The sequence below is a fragment of the Bombina bombina genome, unplaced genomic scaffold (assembly GCF_027579735.1).
Source record: "Bombina bombina isolate aBomBom1 unplaced genomic scaffold, aBomBom1.pri scaffold_1075, whole genome shotgun sequence".
NCBI classification, from domain to species: domain Eukaryota; kingdom Metazoa; phylum Chordata; class Amphibia; order Anura; family Bombinatoridae; genus Bombina; species Bombina bombina.
This window is the reverse complement of record NW_026511724.1, coordinates 20323-34301: the sequence shown is the minus strand read 5'-3', so window position 1 is coordinate 34301 and position 13979 is coordinate 20323. Positions and strand designations below refer to the sequence as shown.

The following is a 13979-nucleotide window of genomic DNA, read 5'->3' as shown; positions in this document are numbered from 1 at the left end:
TCAGTCAGGAGAAGGGTACTGTGATATAATTTTTCATTTATTAAATTATAAACACTATGCTTCAACTGAGTATACATAATATCAATTGAGTTCAACTACTTTAATATGAATGTCTGCTTGCAATGCAACCCTTTAAACAATACTTAGTAGAAAGGGAACAGAATGGAAGCAACTTTTAATGTAAACTAAATAATTGTAAGCCAGTACACAATAGAAATTCTAAACTAGAGGTAGACATTCATATATAACAAAAGAAAGTTTGCATAACAAGGAAATCTTTTCACATGCTGCAATATATTAAAGAAAAATATACTTTAATCTTTAATTGAAAAAAGGAATGGAATAGTTCAGATGAAATTATTTTCTTTGAACAGAGTATTCCAAAAACAAGATGGTTTAAATATTAATGCCTCAGGAGTCGGTGAAACTTTATTTTGTGAGAAACATAAATGTTTTAGTACCGGAGGTAACCGGTTTGCAATATCCAGGATAACAACTAAAAAGGTCATTTAAGTGCAATGATTTATATATGTAAGTCCGTTTATACATTTAAGCATTATGAAAGATATTAAAGTTTCTTTAGTTTCAAAAGTCTCTCTATATCCTCACATACCTGTCCGGTGTTATAATAATCCTTTTACTCTACTGTAGCAGCGTGTCTAACATTTAAGGCTTGAGCGTTATCTGTACCGTGTAGTCTGTGTCCGGCTCTTGTCGGCTTCTGGTGACGTCACCGGCTTCGTGTGCACACATACAATTAACGGCTGCAGCCTTAAGGAAAATGTTTGATCGCAGTGATATAGATGAGATGTAAGATTACCTTCAATAAACCTTAGACACTGTTGTGGTTAGTATAGATCAAATAAAGGAGGTCAAGTTAATATAAATTTATCACTGATATAAGAATCATATAAGTTTAAGTCTGCATCAGTCTGTAAAGTTAGCTTCAAATTAGACTCAGTATACATCCATAATCAAGCAAGGAATGATGGGATTGTTGTTCCTTTTATTGGGAAGGAAAAGGGAGGAGAGCAATCCTTAAAGGGATAGTCTTTCATAATGAGACATGACAGGTACAAAAGAATTTCCAAGGCATTAGATATACCATGGAACACAGTGAAGACAGTCATCATCAAGTGGAGAACATATGGCACAACAGTAACATTACCAAGAACTGGACGTCCCTGCAAAATTGATGAAAATACGAGAAGAAAACTGGTCTGGGAGGCTACGAAGACGCCTACAGTAACATTAAAGGAGCTACAGGAATATCTGGCAACTACTGGCTGTGTGGTACATTTGACAACAATCTCCCGTATTCTTCATATGTCTGGGCTATGGGGTAGCGTGGCAAGACAAAAGCCTTTTCTTATGAAGAAAAACATCCAAGCCAGGCTGCATTTTGCAAAAACACATCTGAAGTCTCCCAAAAGCATGTGAGAAAAGGTGTTATGGTCTGATGAAACCAAGGTTGAACTTTTTGGCAATAATTCCAAAAGATATGTTTGGCGCAAAAACAACACTGCACATCACCAAAAGAACACCATACCCACAGTGAAGCATGGTGGTAGCAGCATCATGCTTTGGGACTGTTTTTCTTCAACTGGAACTGGGGCCTTTTTCAAGGTAGAAGGAATTATGATCAGATATATAATATATATATATATATATATATATATATATATATATATATATATAGTGTATGTGGCTTATACTGCTTCATTTGTTAATCATACCACTGTCCACAGTTAGAATGACTCTCCAAGAAAACATGACAATGTTGTGTGTCATAAGACCTAATAACTGGCTAGTGGCTACTATTTAATCACATCACAGGCAGCAATTTTTATTTGAACTATTTTTTGTCTTGTATTTTTATGCTCCAAGAGTGTATTGTACATTGAGAAACATGTACATTAAGATTCTGTAGTGTTAAATAAACGTTAGAATGCAAAATGAAGGTGTTATAGTCATTTATAAGAAAATTGCGATTTAATCGTGTTTTTTTTTTCTCTCAAAGAAATTGCGATTTTTTTTTTTTTTGCCAATATCGCCCAGCCCTATTATATATTATTATTATTATTATTATTATTATTATTATTATTATTATTATTATTATTATTATTATTATTATTATTATTATTATTATTATTATTATTATTTTTTCTGTTCGGGTTAGAGACCAAATTCTGTCCATTACGGATATACAACTACTCCCCTTTTTTTTTTTTCTTTTAAACGTACAGGTAATAAATAGGTAGAGGGACAGACTACTACATTTTTATTGCTTAAAAAGATAAATACCTTTTTTTTTATTATCCATTCCCCAGTTTTGCATAACCAACATGGTTATATTAATACACTTTTTATCTGGGTGATTACCTTGTATCTAAGCCTTTGCAGACTTCCCCCTTATTTCAGTTCTTTTGACAGACTTGTATTTTAGCCAATCGGTGCTGGCTCCTGGGTAACTCCTAGTACAATGTTATCTATAAGGCACACATGAACTAACACCCTCTAGCTGTGAAAAACTGTCAAAATGCCCTGAGATAAGAGGCAGCCTTCAAGGGCTTAGAAATTAGCATTTGAGCCTACCTAAGTTTAGCTTTCAACAAAGAATACCAAGAGTACAAAGAAAATTTGATACAAGTAAATTGGAAAGTTGTTTAAAATTGCATGCCCTATCTGAATCGTGAAAGTTTTTTTTTCTCTTGTTAAGTGTATCCAGTCCACGGATCATCCATTACTTATGGAATATATTATCCTTCCCAACAGGAAGCTGCAAGAGTCCACCCACAGCAAAGCTGCTATATAGCTCCTCCCCTAACTGCCATATTCAGTCATTCTCTTGCAAGCCTCAACATAGATAGGAGGTCGTGAGAGTCTGTGGTGCTTTCTACTTAGTTTATTCTTCAATCAAAAGTTTGTTATTTTTAAATGGCACCGGAGTGTGCTGTTTATCTCAGGCAGTATTTGGAAGAAGAATCTGCCTGCGTTTTTCTATGATCTTAGCAGACGTAACTAAGATCCATTTGCTGTTCTCACACATTCTGAGGAGTGAGGTACTTCAGAGGGGGAATGGCGTGCAGGTTTTCCTGCAGATAAGGTATGTGCAGTAAAATATTTTTCTAGGAATGGAATTGACTATGAAAATACTGCTGATACCGAAGTAATGTAAGTAAAGCCTTAAATGCAGCGATAGCGACTGGTATCAGGCTTATTAATAGAGATACATACTCTTATAAAAATGTGTTTTAAAAAGTTTGCTGGCATGTTTAATCGTTTTTTTAACATATGTTTGGTGATAAAACTTATTGGGGCCTAAGTTTTTTCCACATGGCTGGCTTAAATTTTGCATAGAAACAGTTAACTGAAGCTTCCCACTGTTGGCTGTGGCAGTTTGTTGTGTCTGTTTTTAAAAACGTCTATGTCGGTTTTTTTTTTTTATCTGTTTTTTGCATTAAGGGGTTAATCATCCATTTGCAAGTGGGTGCAATGCTCTGTTACCTTATTACATGTACTGTAAAAATTTAGTTTGTTTTACTGCCTTTTTTTCACTGTTTTTCAAATTTTGACAAAATTTGTTTCTCTTAAAGGCACAGTAACGTTTTATATATTTGCTTGTTAACTTGATTTAAAGTGTTTTCCAAGCTTACTAGTCTCATTATTAGTCTGTTTTAATATGTCTGACATAGAGGAAGCTCTGTGTTCATTATGTTTTAAAGCCATGGTGGAACCCCATCTTAGAATGTGTACCAGATGTACTGATTTCATGTTAAACAATAAAGATCATTTTTTGTCTTTAAAAACATTATCACCAGAGGATTCTGTCGTGGGGGTAGTTATGCCGACTAACTCTCCCCAGGTGTCAGACCTTTTGACTCCCGCTTTAGGGACTCACGCTCAAATGGCGCTAAGTACATCAAGGGCACCCATAGCGTTTCTTTTACCAGGGGATTCTGTCGAGGGGAAAGTTATGCCGACTAACTCTCCCCACGTGTCAGACCCTTCGACTCCCGCTTCAGGGACTCACGCTCAAATGGCGCCAAGTACATCAAGGGCGCCCATAGCGTTTATTTTACAAGACATGGCAAAGGTGGTGAATAATATTCTGGCAGCAGTATTAGTCAGACTACCTGAAATTAAAGGAAAGCAGTTAGCTCTGGGGGTAGATACAGAGCATACAGACGCTTTAAGAACCATGTATGATACTACCTCACAATATGCTTAGTCTGTGGGTGATTTTTTTTTTTTTTTTTGACTCAGGGAAGATGATTTAACCTGATTCTGATATTTCTACATTTAAAATTTATGCTTGAGAACCTCCACTTGTTGCTCAGGGAGGCTTTGGCTGCTCTGAATGAATGTGTACAATCGCAGGGCCAGAGAAATTGTGTAGACTGGATAAATAATATGCAGTGCCGGTGTGTACTGATGTTTTTCCAATACCTAAAGAGGTTTACTAAAAATTTTTTAATAAGGAATGGGATAGACCAGGTGTGCCGTTCTCTTCCCCTCCTATTTTTTAGAAGAATGTTTTCTAATAGTTACCACCACACGGGACTTCTGGCAGACAGTTCCTAAGGTGGAGAGAAGAGTTTCTACTCTAGCTAAGCGTACCACTACCTCTGACGAGGACAGTTGTGCTTTTTAGATCCAATGGATAAAAAATGTTTATTCAACAGGGTTTTATCCTGCAGCCCCTTGCATACATTGCTTCTGTCACTGCGGCGTTCTGGGTTGAGTCTCTTGATGAGGCTTTACAGTTAAGCGACTCCATTGGATGAATATATTTGACAAGATTATGCTAGCCAATTCCTTTGTTTTCTGATGCCTTGTTCATTTGACTAGACTAACGGCTAAGAATTCTGTTTTTTACTATACTGGCGCGCAGAGCGCTATGGCTTATATCATGGTCAGCTGTCGTGACTTTAATAAATAAGCTACTTAACTTCCCTTCAAGGGGCAGACCCTATTCGGGCCTGGTTTGAAGGAGATTATTGCTTATATCACTGGAGGAAAAGGTCATGCCCTTCCTCAGGATAGGTCCAAATCAAGGGCCAAAAAAAAAAAAAAAAGTCTAATTTTCGTGCCTTTTAAAAACTTCAGGGCAGGTGTGGCATCCTCTTCCTCTAAGGCAAAACAAGAGGGAATTTTTGCTCAGTCCAAGGCGGTCTGGAGACAATCGGACCTGGAACAAAGATAAGCAGGCCAAGGAGCCTGCTGCTGCCTCTAAGGCAGCATGAAGGAACGGACCCCTATCCGGTAACGGATCCTATAGGGGGCAGACTTTCATTCTTCGCCCAGGCGTGGGCAAGAGGATCCCTAGGCATTGGAATTTATATCCCAGAGATATTTTCTGGATTTCAAAGATTCCCCCCCAAAAAAAGGGGAGATTTTGCCTTTCACAATTATCTGCAAACCAGATAAAGAAGGAGGCATTCTTACATTGTGTACGAGATCCATCCAGTTCCAAGAGAGGAACAGGGACAGAGTTTTTACTCAAATCTGTTTGTGGTTCCCAAGGAGAGGGAACCTTCAGACCTATTTTGGATCTAAAGATCTTAAACAAATTCCTCAGAATTCCGTAATTTAAGATGGAAACTATTCGTACCATCTTAACTATGATCCAGGAGAGTCAATAGAGGACTACAATGGATTTGAAGGATGCTTATCCTCACATTGTGATGCATAAAGATCACCATCGTTTTTCAGGTTTGCCTTTCTAGACAGGCATTACCAGTTTGTAGCTCTTTCCTTTGGGATATCTACAGCCCCAAGAATCTTTATGGAGGTTCTGGGGTCGCTTTGGCGGTCGGGGCATAGAAGTGGCCCCTTATTTAGACGACATCCTGATACAGGCGTCAAACATCCAAATTGCCCAGTCTCATACGGACGTAGTACTGGCATTTCTGAGATCACATGGGTGGAAAGTGAACAAGGAAAGAGTTCTCTATCCCCAATCTCAAGGGTTTCCCTCCTAGGGACTCTGATAGATTCTGTAGAAATGAAAATTTACCTGACGGAGTCCAGGTTGTCAAAGTTTCTAAATTTCTGCCGTGTTTTTTCATCCCATCCGCGCCCTTCGGTGGCTCAGTACATGAATGAAATCGGCTTAATGGTAGCGGCAAGGGACATTAGTACCGTTTGCACGTCTACATTTCAGACCGCTGCAACTATGCATGCTCAGTCAGAGGAACGGGGATTACACAGATTTGTCCCCCTGTTAAACCTGGACCAAGAGACCAGAGATTCTCTTCTCTGGTGACTATGTCGGGTCCATCTGTCCAAGGGTATGACCTTCCGCAGGTCAGATGGGACAATTGTTACAATAGATGCAAGCCTTTTAGGTTGGGATGCAGTCTGGAACTCCCTGAAGGCTCAGGGATAGTGGACTTAGGAGGAGACCCTCCTTCTAATAAATATTCTGGAACTGGGAGTGATATTCCATGCTCTTCAGACTTGGCCTCAGTTAGCAACTTTGAGGTACATCATACTCAGTCGGACAATATACACGACTGTGGCTTACATCAGCCATCAAGGGGGAACAGAAGTTCCCTAGTGATGTTAGAAGTCTTACAATAATTCACTGGACAGAGACTCACTCTTGTCTATCAGCTATCCATATCCCAGGTGTTGAGAACTGGGAGGTGGATTTTCTAAGTCGTCAGACTTTTCTTCCGGGGGAGTGGGATTTCCTCCGGAGGTCAAGACCAAGCAGGAGAGGGCTTTGGTGTTTTTGACAGCGCCTGCGTAGCCACGCAGGACCTGGTATGCAGATCTGGTGGACATGTCATCCTTTCCATCACAGTCTCTGCTTCTGAGACAGGTCCCTCTACCTCAGGGTCCTTTCAACCATCTAAATAGAATCAATCTGAGATGGACTGCCTGGAGACTGAACGCTTGATGTTATCAAAGCATGGCTTCTCCGAGTCAGTCATTGATACCTTAATACAGACATGAAAGCCTGTCTCTAGGAAAATTGAACATAGATATGGTGTAAATATCTGATTGTTATGAATCCAAGGGTTACTCATGGAGTAAAGTCTGGATTCCCAGGATATTATCTTTTCTCCAAGATGTTTTTGAGAAAAGGGTTGTCAGCTAATTCCTTAAAAGGGGAAAGATTTTTACTCTGTCTATTTTTTTGCACAAGCGTCTGGCAGGTATTCTAGACGTTCAGGCATTTGGTCAGGCTTTGGTTAGATCCAAGCCTGTGTTTAAAACTGTTGCTCCGCCATGGAGCTTAAACCTGATTCTTAAGGTTCTTCAAGAAGTTCCGTTTGAACCTTTTTTGTTCCATAGATATCAATCTTTATCTTGGAAAGTTCCTTTTGGGTAGCTAATTCCTCGACTCGTAGAGTCTCCAAGTTATCTGTGTTACAATGTGATTCTCCTTATCTGGTCCTTCGTACGGATAAGGTAGTCCTGCGTACCAACCTGGGTTTTTTCCTAAGGTGGTATCTAACAAGTACATCACTCAAGAGATAGTTGTTCCATGCTTGTATCCTAATCCTTCCTCAAAGAAGGAACGTCTATTACACAATATTGGACGTGGTTTGTGCTTTAAAGTTTTACTTACAAGCTACTACAGTTTTCATCAAACGTTCACCTTGTTTGTTGTCTATTCTGGACAGAGGAGAGGTCAAAAGACTTCAGCAGCCTCTCTGTCTTTTTGGTTAAAAAGCATAATTCATTTAGCTTATGAGACTGCTGGACAGCAGCCTCCTGAAGGGATTACAGCTCATTCTACTAGAGCTGTGGTTTTCACTTGGGCCTTTTTTAAATGTGGCTTCTGTTGAACAGATTTACAAGACGGAGTCTTGGTCTGCGCTTCATACTTTTCAAATTTAACAAATTTTGATACCTTGCTTCTTCGGAGGCTATTTTTGGGAGAAAGGGTTTTTTACAGGCAGTGGTAACTTCCGTTTAAGTACCTGCCTTGTCCCTCCCATCATCCGTGTACTTTAGCTTTGGTATTGGTATTCCATAAGTAATGGATGATCCGTGGACTGGATACACTTAACAAGAGAAAACTTAATTTATGCTTACCTGATAAATTTATTTCTCTTGTAGTGTATCCAGTCCACGGCCCGCCCTGTCACTTTAAGGCAGGTAATTTTTTCATTTGAACTACAGTCACCACTGCACCCTATGGTTTTTCCTTTCTCTGCATGTTTTCGGTCGAATGACTGAATATGGCAGTTAGGGGAGGAGCTATATAGCAGCTTTGCTGTGGGTGGACTCTTGCAGCTTCCTGTTGGGAAGGAGAATATATTCCATAAGTAATGGATGATCCGTGGACTGGATACACTACAAGAGAAATAAATTTATCAGGTAAGCATAAATTATGTTTTTTTTTTTTTTTTTTTTTAATATAAATCTTTATTAAGATATTGAGAATGACAAGGTAGCATATTTAGACAAACATAAAGAAAAACATGGGATATAGCTTTGAACACAATGTTGTGGAACTAAGAGTCTCAGATCACCATATTTTAGCATGATAAACCAAAATTGCATATTCCAACAAGGATTAGGTATACAAGAGAAATTATAAACCATAGTCCAGTGTTATATTGAACGATGAACTTTCTCAAGATGCTTAAAGAATTTTTACATTTTTCATGTGTTTAACAAGGGTAAATACAAACTTTTACAGAGGTTTTCATATTTGAAGAAGAAAAAAGAGAGAGAAATACAAGATTATGGGGGTAAGAGAGGAAAAAAAAGAGGGAGGACGAGAGGAAAAAAATAAAATATTTCCATCTGCTTGTTTTGAGGAGAATATTGAACAGGGCTAGACTTCTAAAGTTATATCGTTCTAGACCAGAGTGCTAGCATCATCTCGTGGACCTCTAGTTTATGCGTTTTTAGATAGTGGTATCTCTCAAGAGAGAGGAGGTCAGAGACTGTTGCCTTCCATTCTTCCTTGGAGGGGATTGTTTGGGATTTCCAATGTTTTGGTATGAGTTTTTTAGCCGCAGTGAGCATGATTAATAATAAAGGTTGTTTACCCATCCCAACTAGCTTGGGGAGCTCAAGGAACAGGATAGTGTTTGGGTTGTGGTGAATCTCAGATCCCAAGATCTCAGATATCTCCGATAAGACGGCTGGCCAAAACCCCTCCAGCCTGGGGCACGACCACCAAATGTGAAGGAGAGAGCCTTCCTCTCTGGATCCTCTCCAGCATGTATTGTTAAGTGATGAAATATTTTGTGCAGGCGTGACTGGGTTAAGTACTACCTACATAGGAGCTTTATGTGGATTTCCTGAATTATTGCCGAAACTGAGGATTTTTTAGTTAACCGAAAGGCGCAGTGCCATGTCACTTCATCCACCTCGTACCCTAATTCTTTTGTCCATGAATGTGTATAGGAAGGGAGATGTGACAATTAGTTATTAGATACTATTTTGCTAAGCTTGGAAATGAGGTGTGTAAGGACAGTTGGTGAGATGCATAGGGTCTCGAAGGGCGTGAGCTTCCTTCCAAGATCCTCTTTGTGTTTATGGTGAGAAATAAAGTGCACTAACTGATGGTAATGAAGCCACGAGGAGAAAATCTCCCCGTGAGCTTCTTCTAGTTTAGATTGTGTCTTCAATCTGCCCTCCACCGAAATAAAATGAGCGGACCCTGTCCGAAGGCTGTATGGTTGAAGTGTGGTGAAGCCTAAACGGCAATACGGGAGCTCTATGTGTTCCAATATAGGGGTAAGTGAGGCTTCTTTTGAGGAAATATGCGTGCTAGTGGACAAGATTTTATCCCACTCTGAAAATATGCCAGCCGTGACATGATAGCTGTCGATTAGTTTGGATCTTCTTTGGCGCGGCCTCCAACCCAACGATGCCACATTGTTTATTTTAAAGATATGTCTGTCTATATGGATCCATGCCCTATCGTTGGAATTGTGTGCCCATTCTACAATGTGTTGTAGTGTCCCTAGGGAGATGCATGGTTTTTCTTGGGATTCTGGGCCTGGAGCTATCCCATATGTATTGTTCAAAAGCTTTTTGTAATTGGGCTATATATCCCTCAGGGAGCAGTATGGGAAGGGTTTGGAACAAGTACAAGATGTGTGGTAGGATGTTCATCTTTAGAACTCCAATCCTCCCAATCCTCGAAAGCTTTTTATTTTTCCATGACGATAAATCTCTGATTATTTAATTTTTTATGGTGAGATAATTGAGCTTATATAAATCTTGAGTGGAGGGGGTTAAGTAAATCCCTAAGTATTTTAGTTTATGCGGGGTAATGGGAATGTTATGTATGTTGCTTAAGTGTTGTATGTAATTTGGGTTAGTGTTGATATTAAGGAGTTCAGATTTAGAAATATTTAGTTGGAAGTTAGAAAACTTACTGTATCCATTTCTTCTAGGAGTGCTGGGATAGATGTCTCAGCTTTTGTCAATGAGAATAGAGCATTGTCTGCATATAGGGCTTGTTTATATTCAACCTCTCCCACCACCATTCCCGTAATTTCTTTGTTATTTCTGACCTTCTGAGCCAGAACCTCCATATTCATGGCAAAGGGAAGTGGGGACAAAGGGCAGCCCTGTCTAGTGCCATTGTTAATTCTGAAGGATTGAGAGAGAGTACCATTAATTCTGATTTTTGCGTTCGGGGAAGAGTATAAGGCCATGGATGTATTTAGAAAGGACGTTGGGATGCCCATTTCCATCATAGTCCTACGCAGAAAAGACCAACGAACTCGGTCGAAGGCCTTCTCCGCGTCTGTTGCAAACAGTACTAGAGGGGTTTTTGTGACCTTAGCGTGGTTTATTAGTTGAAAAATTTTAATAGTGTTGTCTCGGGCCTCTCGCCCTGGGATAAACCCAACTTGGTCTGTAGCAATTAGGTTTGGTAAGTATTTATTTAGCCTGTTGGCGAGGACTTTAGCTAGCAATTTCATGTCTGTGTTTATAAGTGAGATGGGCCTGAAATTCTCTGGACATGAAGCTGGTTTCCTAGGCTTAGGGATGACGGTAATATGTGCTTCTAAAAGTGGGTCAGATAAAGAGGGGTTGTTCCTTTAAGAATTAAAAAGCCTAATTAAGTGGGGGGATAATGTTTTGTTAAGCAGTTTATAGTATCTGGGGGTAAAACCATCTGGACCTGGGCTTTTGCCAGATGGCATGTCTTTGATAGCTATTTGTAGTTCTTCTACTGTGACAGGGGAAGCAAGGTCTAATTTCGCCTTCTCGTCCAAGGAGGGAAGATTGATATCCTGAAAGTAACTGTCCATGTGCATTTTGAAAACGTCTGGTTCAGTATGTGAGATGAAAGTTTAATTTTGACTAGACAGTCCCTTTTAATGTCCCTTTTTAATTGCACTATTCATCAGGTTCAACATTTAGATAGAAGAGAATTATGATATAAGAAAATATTTAAGGATAGTAATAAAGTATGTCCTTTCTTATTCAGATATCATTTTAAAGTGGAGAAGTAAGGGATGTTTAGCGAAGTACTTTACGCCATCTTAAACTAAATAGAAATTAAGCATAACTTTAATTGATCTTTTTTATTTCACTAAATAGTGTAAATTTTTATCATTTACTTATTCGCCGTTCGTATTGTTTCCTCCGCCCGACGTTATGCAACTTGATTGACATGCTACCTCTATGTCCGCATCCAATCATCGTTTCCCCCCTGAACATTTCAACATTACATTACTATGTGCATGCGTTGAACGCGAGGAATGCAATTTACTGAGGGTGCTCGTTCATGAGGCACGCTTTTAGCCGACGGAGAGAGGGTGGGACCGCTCTGTTAGGAAACAGTAAAACACGGAAGTAGCTGCTGGGCGGAGTCGGGTAGGAAACGTCACAGACATTTTATAATTATGTATGTATGTACAGTATTAGGGACATGTTTAAATAAACATTATATATCGTCAATTTACTAAGCCGGATTTCTTCTTTTGGAAGTCCAACACACTTATATCTGTGCAGACTCCAAAAATTGACGAATATGGCCACTATCTTCGGCATTTGCTTTCACCAGAATTCTCCCAATGCGCATGAGATAGATATAAGGTTTGTGAAACGCTATAAGGTACACAAATAGTATTATCATATGTAAAATATTCAAGTTCTGTTTAGCCAAACTTTGGTTAAATTGATCCTCCTTCCCTTTTTTTTCTTTTTTTATTATCTGGTTCGCAGAAGTTTGGTTTATCATGATTTACTGTAATTCTACAAATATTTTCTGAGTAGTACAGACAACTATACAAATTATTGTTAATCAGCTACGAACGTATCAGTGTTAGATTCTCTAGTCAGTTACATTAGTGTGCATGTTGTTAGTTAAGCCTATGCTCTCTGTCTATTTAAGCACTTAACATTTGATTTCCTATTTTGTAGATATGGGATGTGCGCAGAAAAGGTTGTGTGTTCAGATATAAGGTAAATATCATAATTGTCTGTGATTTGCATGAGATACATTTATACACAAACGCACACAATAAAAAGAAAATATTTGTATTCTTGAGGATTATATTGTAATGTAGATGTCTCCTCTTCACGTCCAGAACTCTGCATAGTGAGATAAACTGCTCTCAAGATAAAACTTGCCTTTTTAAAATGACTTGAGGGACCTCACAGTACTGACAAGATCTCTTAGATAATCTCGCCAGAACAAAAATCATTAGATCATGTGGCTCTCAGTTGTTTTCTTTTTGTGCCTTTACCACCTTACAGGGTCATACACAACCAGTCAGATGCCTCCGGTTTAGCCCAGATGGGAAATGGTTAGCATCTTCTTCAGATGATCACTCTATAAAGGTAAAGACCAAGGGTAACATTCATAAAGAGGAATTGTGTATATGTATGTTATGAAGGTTGTAAGGTTTGACCTGGACTTATTTTCTTTGTCATGTGTTATTACTTATGAAATTCTTTGGTCATTTATTCCTACAGCTATGGGAGTTAAGTGCTGGAAAGCTAATATCTGAGTTTTCACAGCACACTGGACCTGTTAATGTTGTTGAATTCCACCCCAATGAGTATTTATTGGCATCTGGGAGCACTGACAGGTAAGTGATTATCTGCTAGGAAATGATTACTGCCTTAAAGGGACACTGAACCCAATTTTAAGGAACTTTCTAATTTACTCCTATTATCAAAATGTCTTCATTCTCTTGGTATCTTTATTTGAAAAGCAAGAATGTAAGTTTAGATGCTGGCCCATTTTTGTTGAACAACCTGGGTTGTTCTTGCTGATTGGTGGATAAATTCACCCACCAATTGCTGTCCAGTGTACTGAATCAAAAATTGGCTGGCTCCTTAGCTTAGATGCCTTCTTTTTCAAATAAAGATAGCCCCCAAGGCAGAACATAGTGCGATCTGCGATCTTATCGCAGAAACTGGAGCCTGCCTGCAGAAAAAGAACGGCCAGGTCCGTTAAGCATAAAATTTTCTTCAACATGATTTTTTTTTTTTTCTGGCCAGTGCAGTGCTTTCAAATTGACAACCGGAACATTTTTTGTGCAGTACTTTGCAATTATTGACTAATGGCTGCTCTGCTCCTGAAATTGATACATTTCAGATGCAATATTAATGTTACTTTTACCCGCCAGAACTCTGTGACTGACTGCGAGGTAAATGTACTAGCTTTTCTATTACTGCAGCCGTTTGAAACTCCGTTCCCTATTATCGTGTAGGTGCTTGGTGTTGACTTGAGCAGTGAGTGCACTAATTCTCACCTAGATTTAGAGTTTTGCGGCGAAAGGGGTGCGTTCGCTACGCATGTTTTTTTCCCCCCCCCGCACCTTTTAAATAACGCTGGTATTGAGAGTTCTCTGAAGGGCTGCGTTAGGCTCCAAAAAGGGAGCGTAGAGGCATATTTACCGCCACTTCAACTCTCAATACCAGCGTTGCTTACGGTAGCGGCTAGCTGGAAAAACGTGCTTGTGCACGATTCCCCCATAGGAAACAATGGGGCAGTTTGGCTGAAAAAAAACCTAACACCTGCAAAAAAGCAG

General features: G+C 39.2%; 1 protein-coding gene across 1 annotated transcript in view; it reads left to right on the top strand.

Moving 5' to 3' along the window:
- Positions 1 to 13658, top strand: part of LOC128643919 (katanin p80 WD40 repeat-containing subunit B1) — a 43384-nt gene extending 29726 nt beyond the window's left edge. The window contains exons 5-8 of the mRNA XM_053696692.1: positions 12361 to 12402; positions 12697 to 12780; positions 12916 to 13031; positions 13544 to 13658. Coding sequence (XP_053552667.1) covers positions 12361 to 12402; positions 12697 to 12780; positions 12916 to 13031; positions 13544 to 13658 — 357 coding nt within the window. The remainder of the gene's footprint in view (positions 1 to 12360; positions 12403 to 12696; positions 12781 to 12915; positions 13032 to 13543) is intronic.
- Positions 13659 to 13979: the final 321 nt, after the last annotated feature.